Source organism: Neltuma alba, unplaced genomic scaffold (genome assembly GCF_004799145.2).
Source record: "Neltuma alba isolate B1F8T4 unplaced genomic scaffold, ASM479914v2 tig00012124_pilon, whole genome shotgun sequence".
Classification (NCBI taxonomy): Eukaryota; Viridiplantae; Streptophyta; class Magnoliopsida; order Fabales; family Fabaceae; genus Neltuma; species Neltuma alba.
The window spans coordinates 274,363-285,830 of record NW_021636676.1 but is presented as its reverse complement, the minus strand read 5'-3'; the positions used below and the strand labels follow the sequence as shown (position 1 = coordinate 285,830).

Genomic DNA, 11,468 nt, shown 5'->3' with positions numbered 1-11,468 from the left:
AGAGAAACAAACGTGAATTCACGTCTGTTTTGGGTCAACGGATGTGAATTCACATCTGGTTGTTGTAAACAGACGTGAATTCACGTCTGTTTTGTTTAAAACAGACATGAAGTCTCTTCTGTTTTGGAAAACAGACATAAATGAGGGAGGTAAATAACACATTTTGTTGTAGTGACCTCATCTATGCACTGACCAGTAAAATTTTGACATCTCAAATACTTTTTATCTCGTGTGTCAGCCCACATGTCACTTCCCCTTTATTATTTTAATTATTTTTTAGAAATAGGTGCTTCTTTATTCTTTCCTGCTCTCTCTCCAATCTGTAAAATTTTTTCAAAAACTTTCACTCTCCCTCTCACAATTACCACTACTCCTCCCATCTCTCTTCCTTTGCCACGCTACTCTTCGTCTCTTCCCTTCTCAATGGACTCCCCTCTTCTTTTGTTTTCCTTTCATAATAAATTGTTATTATTAATAATTAATAATTCTACTCCCTCCTCCTTCTCTAAACCCGGATGATTCAAATCATTCGATTCTATTTTAGCTCGCATACACAAGTTAATTGATTTTTTTTTATATTCCAGCTATGCGTCATTGTGCAATTTGTCGTGCTGCTGATGCCATCCTCGGCGTCCCACCAAAACCGAGGCCCTCAATCACTGCTATGGTGGGAGTCTTGTTCTGTGCCTTCATATTCATGGGCTTGAATGTGCAGTGCTTGAATGAGTTCAAACAAGAGGTAGAAGAACAAGATGAAAGTCCTGAAGGAAGATTTGGTGTGAACGGCAGTAAGGTTGAAGATGGTGCGATGGCTGTTGGAGGAGATCAATTGAAGTGGGGTGAAGAGAAGGTGAAGAGAGAGAGAAAGTAGCTTGAGGGGGTAGAGAGATGGAGCTACCATAGGTCGCAGTGATTGTGATGAGAGGGAAAGTTTTTAATAAGATTCTGCAGATGAGAGAGAGAGTAGGAGAGCATAAAAAACAATGTATTTATAAAAAATAATTAAAATAATAGAAAGAGAGGAAATGATATGTGAGGTGACACACGGGATAAAAAATACTTAAGATGTCAAAATTTTATTAGTCAGTGTATAAATGAGGTGGCATGGTAGGTTTATGTAAGAATTTCTCAATCCACGCATGAGATTAATTATCCATGAAAAGTGGGTAGGTGGTTGAAATTATGAATAGATAAAAGCAATGCATAGGATGGGAGGCAGTGCGGCATAGACAAAAACTTTTGTACTTCGCTAAAAAAATTACTGGATACATAATTTTAAATAAATGTGTTAAAAAAACTTGAAATTATGAAATTAACAATTTTTAATTAAACATGATTGAAACTTTGAAAATACAACCATTAAAATTCTTTTTTAGGACATAAGTATTTGACAAATTTTAAAATAACATTTCTGTTATATATAGAGCTGGTCCAAATCTTATCAAAATTAGCTCAATATTAGGGTGTTGGGTTCCTGACCGTCAGAGAGGGCAGGCTCTTTATATCACTCTAATACTTATTATTTGTTATTTGTAGGAATTTTTCACATACCAAAAAAAGTATTAAATAGATAAAATTTTATACTTTTGCCAATTATTAAAGAGATATATATGTAGAAAAAAATGTGATAAGTGATAGTATAATTTCTCTCACTCAATCTCTCTCTTTTCACCTTTATTATAGCCGAATTAGAAATAAAATATTAAAAAAGGTGCAAGTAATAAAAACAGAGAATCAAAATTTTCTCTTATAAGTGACAAATAATAATGACCAGGGTGACATTTTATATGCATTTGTAAATGATTTTTTATTAAATTATAAATAAAATAAGAAATATTGTAATATTTTATAATAATAAAATGATGGTACAATTTAATATTTTTATATTTTTAAAAAATAAAAATTACGTTAAAAAAATGTTGGCATCTTTCAAATTTTTAGGCCGTCAGAGTTTTGATCTAACGATGGCCATCCTACTACCTAGTTAGGTGCCCTTTATGTCAACCTTCTTGAGCCATTGATATTCCTCCGCGCACATGGCAAACAGTTTAATAATTTCAATAATATTTTATTTTTAAAAATAGAAAATAATATAATATACAAAAATAAAGACAAGATGAAATATTAATTTTATATATAATCATAACTAAATATTTTCCCTCGATCGTTCAATACTAGAGAGAAACGATAACCAAATGAAGAGGTTAGTAAAAACACACTATACTTATCTTTCTTCCATTTCAATAGACAAGTATTGAAAGGAACAAGTACAAAGGAACTCGCGTGGTTGAATGATTAAAAATATGCAGGAAAAATTAAAAATATGAAAATAATGCATGAAGCTGAAAAGAATTATCATATTTATACGTATCATTTATAAGCTATAAACTGTATCATCCTCTCTATACTATTGATATTTTTTAAAGGCATCAATAATTACTACTATAAAAATATCTATTTTCATCCTCTAATTTTGTCTAAAATTGAGTACCTTATATTCGTCCGTTAAGCCAAACCAGATGAGTACAGGACCTCATACTGTCTGTTGAGCCAGAATAGACGAGTATGGTTCAGGGCCCATAGACCAGTATGGGTCTCACATACTAAATGATACTGAGACAATTTTAAATGAAAGATCAAATAATTATTTTTTTTAAGAAATTTGATTTGAATTTAAACAAAGAAGTTGAATTGAATTTTGAGAGAAAAGAAGCAAATAATTATTTTTTAAGAAATGCGATTTGAATTTAAACAAAGAAATTGAATGAATTGAACTTTAAGAGAAAAGAAGGCTGCAGGCGAGGACCGGGTACGTACAGGACCTAAAAAACCCAGGGCACTAATAGGAATTAAAATGAGTTTTGATAGAATGAGACGATTATATTTGATATCTTATGACAAAATAAAGTTAAAAAAAATTGACTCGTCGGTGGGAAAACAAATGTTTCTTTCCAAATTTTATGTTTTTAAAGAAAGAATGTTGGAAATTATGAGATTATTATGTTCACTCTTCTCATACATGAATAACCCACCTCAACATATAAAGGGTTAAAAGCCTAAAACCAACCAGGAGTTAACAAGAAGAAAATATATACGGATGGATCCAGAAGCTTATGCAGCATCGAGTTGGAGTTGATCCTTCTTCCATTGTGAAGGGCCAATTCCTTTAACGTCGCTGTTTAGGAAAGCTCAAGAGCCCTGACATTATTCATTGGAAAATGAAACACACAATTGTTAATACAACTTCCGCATGCTTACACACACACACACACACACACACACACACGTATTCAATCAATGCAAGGACTCGCGAAGCTTCATCATGGCTTTTCAACCATTTCTTAAGCCACATTTTTCCGATGAAGCAAATCAAAGCCTCTACTTGTCTCTCTGCTGCTTCATCACCCTTGTGTTAGCTTTCAAGCTATCAAGAGGAAAGCAATACTCCAATCTGCCTCCATCTCCTCCAAAACTTCCTATTATAGGCCATCTTCATCAGCTGGGTCCTCTTCTCCGCCGATCCTTCCGTGACCTCTCTAATAAATACGGCCCTCTCCTTCTGCTGCAAGTGGGTCAAATTCCAACCCTGCTCGTGTCTTCTGCCGATTCAGCCAAACAAGTCCTGAAAACCCGCGACATAGATTTCGCAAACAGAGTTCAAGGCGCAGCTGCCAGAATTATATTCAATGGATGCAAGGACATATTCGCCTCAGACTACGGTGAAAACTGGAGACAGAAGAGGAAACTGTGCGTGCTTCAACTCTTGAGCTTGGAGATGGTTCGATCATTTCAGTTCATAAGGGATGATGAAATCCAAGATTTGATCAGTAACATAAGAGAAACCTACTGGAGAAGCAATGGAAGTTGCGGCGTGAACATGAGTGAGATGCTAAGTGCAGATTCTAACAACATAACTTGCAGGTGTATCATCGGACACAAGTTTGAAACAAAAGAGAGCAGTAGGTTCTGGAATTTGGCTAGGAGGGAGATTATTCGTCTTGGGGATATAAGTTTGGGAGACGTGTTTCCTTCGTTGAGTTGGGTTGATTATGTGACAGGGAAAGTGAGGGAGTTTAAGAGAAGATTCGCAGAACTGGATCGTTTCTCCGATGAGGTGATCGCAGAGCACAAGGCAGGGAAGAAGGATGATGATGAGAAGAAAGACTTCGTCGATATTCTTCTCCAAACTGGTCATCAACTTCACTTTGAGCTGGATCAGGATAGCTTCAAAGCTATCCTAATGGTAAGATCAAGTTATTAGTTTAGCAAAGAAATTGAGAATTTATATGGACTTAATTAGTACTCCCCTCGGTCCCTGTTATGAGGACTTTGAGCATGTCTCATATAAAATAACGTCTTATCCAAAGTAATAATTTTTTTTTTACTGGATACCCTATTAGGCTATATAAAACCTTCTAACTAATGAAAAAAACTCTTCTCACTAATGATTTTTTATTGATATTTCACATAAAAAATGACTGAGACTTAGAGTGGGGTGTTTAATTATAAATTTCAGGACATGTTCTCAGCAGGAAACGACACAACTTCAACAACTATGGAGTGGGCAATGTCGGAACTGAGGAGTCATCCAAGTATCATGGAAAAAGTGCAGAAAGAAATAAGGACAGTGGTGGGCAGCAAATCAAAAATAGAGGAATCTGATATTAACAAAATGCAATTCTTGAAATGTGTCATCAAAGAAACCCTAAGATTACACCCACCCCTTCCCTTATTGATCCCTCGTAGAACAAAGAAACGTGAAGAAGTAGGAGGCTATGATGTTCCTCCCAAGACAATGGTGTTTGTGAATGCGTGGGCAATTCAGAGGGACCCTCAAGTCTGGGAAAGGCCTGAAGAGTTCGTTCCAGAGAGATTTGAACAGAGGGAGATTGATTTCAAAGGACAAGACTTTGAGTATATCCCATTTGGTTCAGGAAGAAGGATATGTCCAGGGATGGCCTTTGGGCTTGCTTCCATTGATTACCAACTCGCTAATCTTCTTTATTGGTTTGACTGGTGGCTGCCTTCTTCTGCGTGTGATGTAGATATGGGCGAGACATTTGGGCTCGTCGTCAAAAAGACAATGCCACTTTATCTTCAACCCAAACCCTACTTGCTTCCGATGCAGTCATATGTTGCGGTTTCTGTTTGTTCTTGTGATATGATGTGCGAAAACCTAAATAATTAAATGTGACGCACATTGTTTAATTTGAGGTTTGTGTTTAAGTTGAAAATTTCATCTTCCGTACCATATCCCTTGTGCTATTTGGATGGAGTCTTGTTTAATTAATGAAGAGAAATGAGTCAATATATATAATGACTGAGTAATAGTAAAAGTAGTGTTGATGATCAAGTGAGTTCACATTGATGAAATTTTAAAGTGCTACTACCTCTGATTCTAATTATGAGACCTCGTTTGTAGACTACAAATGAGATCTTATAATTAAGAGCAGAGGTACTATAATAATTGCCTTTATACTTCAAACACTATAATCTTATTTTTTTTAAGAAAAAGTTATTTTGACATGCATCCATCTAGCAAGCCACCAGTAAAAATTTCTGCCTCCTTATATAGCTTCCTTCCTTCCTTCCTTCCTTCCTTCTTCACTCCTTTTGATCAAAAGAAGATGAGTTGTGTAACATCCTTATTTTTATACCTATAATTTAATTAAATTTATAAATAAATATCTTTTAGTATCAAGTTAGTAGAAATTTATATATAAACAAATTATTTTTGAATTAATCATGATTGTGGGTGTGTGAATGCGTGTGTGTGAATGCGTGTGATATTATAGAAATAAATAAGTATAGCATGGTATAAAAGTCTCACATCAACTAACTACTAGAATAAAGGAGCTTGAGGAGCCTATATATAGGAGGTGGTGGATGGAGTTTAGAGTAAGTAAACAATTTTCACACATATCTGAGGCAGTATTAGAAAAGTGCTAGTTTTAAGTTTGCTAACCGTTGGATCAGACCAAAATTTGGTCAGCCATTTGGGACATCCAAATCATCAATTTCAATGTCTGGATTGTTAATCTAATCTCTGAGTTATAAGTTATTCGATACGTTTTCAACTTATTTTTCTTCAGATTTGGTAGATAAGAGTCCTAAATCATAAATTAGTGTTTTTAAATTCATTCATCATTAGATTGAGTTATAATTTGGAGAATAGAATCATTATAGATAGGAAATTAAATTCAACGGTCAGATCTATGGTTTAACTTCTGTAGTGAGAATAACCTAGTTATAAATTGGGGTTTTTCCTATCTACGTTATGAACTTGATAATTCTAATGATATAACCTTATAATTAAAGGATATTTAAGTTAAGAAAAAAAATCTAAGAATTGACTCTAAATCATATATATATATATGATCTCACTCCAAACTTTAAACCAAAAACCTTTTGAGCCAGAATTTTGAATAAAAGTTGAAGCTTTTAGATGAGGAGTTAGAGACTAGGATTTTGTGAGTAGTTTACTCTAATATTACAGAGATAACGTTTTAATTTTGTTTGTAGATATAAACCCTATTGTGGCGTTTTTTAGGTTGGGCCTGTGTTGTATTTGACTGTTAACTAGGAGATTAGATAACTAATTTTTTATCTGTTGCATGCTCTAGTATGAACTTGGTGAGTGGTTTTATAACTAATTTTTGTATACATATATTATGTTTGTATGAACTGTCTTGTGGGATGCCATTTTGAAAAGGATTGAAATCGTTTGTATTGTTAGAAATTAATGATTGTAATTGAGATTGAGGTATTATTCAGGAATTCGGTTGATTATGCATATAAATGTGTTACTGTGAACCTTGTGCATCTAGTTTTGGGGGGGGGGATGATTGGAGTTACTAAGATTTATATACTTGTCATTTGGTATTGGCCTCCATACGGAGTTTTATGGTCAGCCACTATTATTGTCCCACTAGTTCTTTGAGGGATTGTGACATCCTACTAATTCTTCAAGGGGGGCCATGATCCACCAAGTACTCTATGGTCTTTGGCCAGTCCATATTACTCATGTGATGAGCTTGTCAAAGTAACTAGTCAAATAGAAAAAATTTAGTCCATGGGTCTAATCAACAAAAATAAGGAGGATATAAGGATGGATTTGGGTTCATGAAATGCATATGACATTGGATCTTTATTGACATATATTTATATCTTTAAATAAATTAAAAGTATGTTTTCTCTTATGAAATTATCATCTGCATGAGATTGGTGGAAATATTTGACTTATATGGTTGTTGTGAGTTTAAATGTTAAATAGATGTCTATTGATCGTTATCATCTTGACGTATCCCACCTAACACCTCGCTAGCCCATGCTAGTGTGTAATAGGTAGGGATTTAGTTACTGAGATGTTGTCTCACTTTTGTTGTTTTACCATTTTTAGGAAACAATACATTGGCAAGACTTTCGAAGAAGACTCCTGAAGCTCAATAGCTGCAGCTGACAATGTATAGTTTCTGGACCTTACTTTATACAATCTTTTCGTATATTGCCATGTATTAGGACTGTATTCATTTGGAACTTATTTGACTTTCTCATATTTTTATGTTATTTGGCTTGATGAACATATTGCATCTTCTATGTTTGGTTTATTTTGTCTAGACACTGGCTTGGAGTACTGGTAGTGAGCCTGAGACCCTTAGGTTGCATGTGATTGGATTATTTGTGGATCCATGATGTGACAATGGGAATTTTTGCAAGTTTAGTCTTTGTTAATGTCGATTGAGATGGTCAAATATGAACTGCTGTTATAATTTATCAATCAGGAGCGTGTTATCTTATAACCATGTTAGTTATGATTAATCTTTCCTAAGATGGGTTGTACGTGAATGTGTTATATGATAGTGTATGTTAATTACAGATGATAAGATATTTCTTTTTCTAACCATGATAGAATGCCTTTCTATATGGTTAGCCCTTAAAGATGTGATTGCTTCTAAATAACCATGATAGAGGGTGTTTATTGGTTTTATTCTTTTCTATCATGATTAGTTCTAGTTAGGTAAGTGACGAGGTTACAAGTTGTCTTCCCAATCTCATTCCCAGCCATTTTATATATAGGGCAGTAAAGTAAGAGGTAATTGAAGATTTGTTTCTTATAACAGAGATCCTGATCCCTATGCTCAATTACTCCTATATAAGAAGGAAATGAAACGACATGTGTTTAGATTTATTAAGATGAGCATGAAATTATAATATGATAGTGAAACACACACACGTGTGTGTGTGCACATATATATCTTTAACCAAGTATTAACAGCACCGAAAAATGTTGTAGGGTTGCAACAAAACGGTTGATTTGCGAGTTGACACGTTACAGATATATCACCTCCAAAGACGCATATGTATATAGACATATATGTGTGTGTGTGAACAACTTCTTCATTTCCCTCTCCTCTTCTTGCCTTTCTTGCTTTTAAGAAAGCATCAGTTATCTCCATATGTACGGAGATTTATTACTTCTACCTGCTTTCTCTTCTTTCATTTAATTTTTGGTTTTTCTTATTTCTAATATGTGGCATTATTATATATCGTACGTTGTTGCAGTGTTCTTTGCTTTGAGTCTAGGCTATCTTTGTAATATTTGATGGAACATATTACAACAACAACCCACTTGGGAATTCGGAAGTATGATCAATTGCGTGTCTTTCATGGCCATACATATATCTTCTTGGGATGTTTATCCATAATTAATGTTTGACAGTATCGTTGATGCAATATGACAGGACTTCACTTCCTTTTAAGTTTTGGATTTTTCCTCTGAAAACCAGGGCATTTTATCAGCCTCTATATATCTAGTTTTGCTCAAGAGTTATTTTTTTTTTATTTGATGAGATATTCACACTGCAGAGATAGATGCAGAAAATACAAATATTTGCGTATTAATCGTGATCATTCTATATTGTTAACCTTTTTTTTCCCCCGCAATGGTCCCCATTCCCATATGTTGTGCGAGGAATGATACAAGAAGGTTCATACTTTTTTTTGGCCAACAAAGAAGGTTTATGCTATTCTTTGTTTTAATAAGAAATTTGTGAAGAAGAGGAAAAAAAAACCCTCAACGTTAATGTTATTATTGACTTGATTAATTTTTCTGGCATATGATCATTCAAGCAATTATTGGCAGCTATTTCTACATTGACATGATTGCTAACTGTAATTTTCTTGTCTCTTTTTTAATTCTTGTTCTCTTGTAGTGGTTGGAGGAAACGACTTGGTGTGCCATTTCTCTGGGATAAATTTTTCATTTGAAAAAAATCAGCGGTCCGAAATATTTGATTTTTTTATATTTGATTTTATTTCAAAGGTACATAAAAATAAATGAAATATTATGTTTTTTTCCCCTTCAAACATATTTATGTCTCCGATTGTGTTGTAAAGATTATAATACTATATTCATTTTTATATTTATCCAAAAAATTAATATTTTCCTCATAATTTTGAACAAAAACTTTAGAGATATTTGCACGATTCTGGTGCCCTGGATTTTTCTCCACATGGTAATGACTTGAATATATACACAGATGCGTGCATATGTCTCTATACACGTGTGTCTATATACATACATACATATATATACAGATATATATATCTTTTACACATGAACTAGCATTCTGCATTCCTCACTTAAGCCTTGTCCCGTTCATCCTTCTGCAAAATTAGCATCATCAAGACCCTCAATATATACTTAGAATAATCACCAATGGCTTTTCTGAATGCCACTTTTGACTTGTATCTCCTAGGCTTCGTCGCCTTCTTGTTCGCGTTAATTAAACTTACAAGAACAACAAAAAAGAAACCCAATCTGCCTCCATCTCCACCGAAATTGCCAATTATCGGCAATATTCATCAGTTAGGCACTCTTCCTTATCGTTCTTTCAGAGACCTCTCTCTGAAACACGGCCCTCTCTTGTGGTTGCAGCTCGGTCGAATTCCTACTTTACTGGTCTGTTCTGCAGATTTGGCCAGAGAACTGATGAAGAACCAAGACGCAGTTTTTGCCGGCAGGTTTCAAAACATATCTGCCAGAACCTTACTCTATGGATGTAAAGATATCGCCTATGCCACTTATGGCGAAAGCTGGAGACAGAAAAGGAAGATTTGCGTGCTTGAACTTCTGAGCTTGAAAAAGGTTCACTCTTTCCAAGTCATAAGAGAAGAAGAAGTTGCAGAAATGGTGAAGGAGACACGAAGACCTTGTTTGAGTGATACTAATCGCTCTGTGAACATAAGTGACCTCATATCTGCCACCACCAACAACATAATATTCAGATGCATAATTGGACAGAAGTATGATATATCAGAGAGCAGTGCGAGATTTGGGACGCTTGCGAGGAAGGAGATGATTCATCTTGCAGAGTTGGTAGTGGGAGATTTCTTTCCTTGGTTGGGTTGGGTTGATGTTCTCACTGGGAAAATTCAAGAGCTTAAAGGCACGTTTAAACCCATGGATGGGTTCTTTGATCAGGTGACTGAAGATCATAAGTAATAACCAGACAAAACCTGGAATAATAACCAGACAAAACCTGGAATATAGTGCACCATGTGAAGATGATAAGATAACGGAAGCTTGTATGACAACCGATCTTGAAACTTCATTCGAATTACAGGCAAACTACGAAGTCGAAGACGAAGATTACTTTTCCCTTCTGACTTGATTACTTCGGGCCTTAAGTCCTTATGACGTATTTTAGTTTTAAAAAATGATTTTGCGGGCTACTGTTTATCATTCTTATCCCTTAAATATAATAAAACAAGTTCTTAATCCCCACCCCCAATTTAGACAGATCTCATCTCACTTTTTCTACACACGTTATCTCAGTGCGCAAGTTTTTGTAAGACGAATAGTTTCATGACATTAACCGTTTCTGCGAGAGACATACAATTTCAAAGGTCAAAGTCTAGTGCGTCGTCAAACTCTACTTTTTTATATTTCAGATATTATTTATTATCATATCTTAAATATTACCAAGTGGAGAATTCATTGAAAGTCCCTAATTAAAAAATTAACTATGCAAATTAGGTACTTTTCAACTTTGTTTAAAGATTCATCAGCAACCCTTTTTTTGGGACACTTTTTTTTTCAAATGGGATAAGGTGTTTAAATATTCCGGAAATATACATAAAAGAGCACCTAGCATAAGAAAGTTTTTTTTTGTCTCTTATATGTCCTGAAAATTTTGTTTCATAGCATTTTGACCCTGAACTATTATCTGTTATTAAGTTTGACCATTAAATAATCATCAAACTATATAATTTAATAGTCAAACTTAACAGCGGATAACAATTAGAGTATTTTTGCTACAAAGATAAACTTTCAAAGCATATAAGAACTAAAATAAACTTTTTAGACATTGGGTGCTACTTCATGAATACTTCTGAAATATTTAAGCACCTTATATATATTTTTTTAATTGTATGGATCTTAATCTCCGACCATATGGAAAACGACA

At 34.3% G+C, this 11,468-nt stretch overlaps 2 protein-coding genes across 2 annotated transcripts; both read left to right on the top strand.

Annotated features, from left to right (window-relative positions):
- Window positions 1–3,322: 3,322 nt before the first annotated feature.
- On the top strand, window positions 3,323–5,188 carry LOC114723131 (cytochrome P450 71A1-like). The gene is made up of 2 exons (XM_028909286.1): window positions 3,323–4,243; window positions 4,517–5,188. Exons 1-2 carry the CDS (start codon window positions 3,323–3,325, stop codon window positions 5,186–5,188), a joined length of 1,593 nt encoding a protein of 530 aa, XP_028765119.1.
- Window positions 5,189–9,718: 4,530 nt separating this feature from the next.
- LOC114723130 (cytochrome P450 71A1-like) lies at window positions 9,719–10,504 on the top strand. The gene has a single exon (XM_028909285.1). It carries the CDS (start codon window positions 9,719–9,721, stop codon window positions 10,502–10,504), a length of 786 nt encoding a protein of 261 aa, XP_028765118.1.
- The last annotated feature ends 964 nt before the right edge of the window (window positions 10,505–11,468 follow it).

Coding starts and splice junctions, on each gene's coding strand:
- LOC114723131 (XM_028909286.1), top strand. CDS start 3,323: ATGGCTTTTCAACCATTTCTTAAGCCACATTTTTCCGATGAAGCAAAT. Junction 4,244..4,516: donor GCTTCAAAGCTATCCTAATG/GTAAGATCAAGT, acceptor TATAAATTTCAG/GACATGTTCTCAGCAGGAAA.
- LOC114723130 (XM_028909285.1), top strand. CDS start 9,719: ATGGCTTTTCTGAATGCCACTTTTGACTTGTATCTCCTAGGCTTCGTC.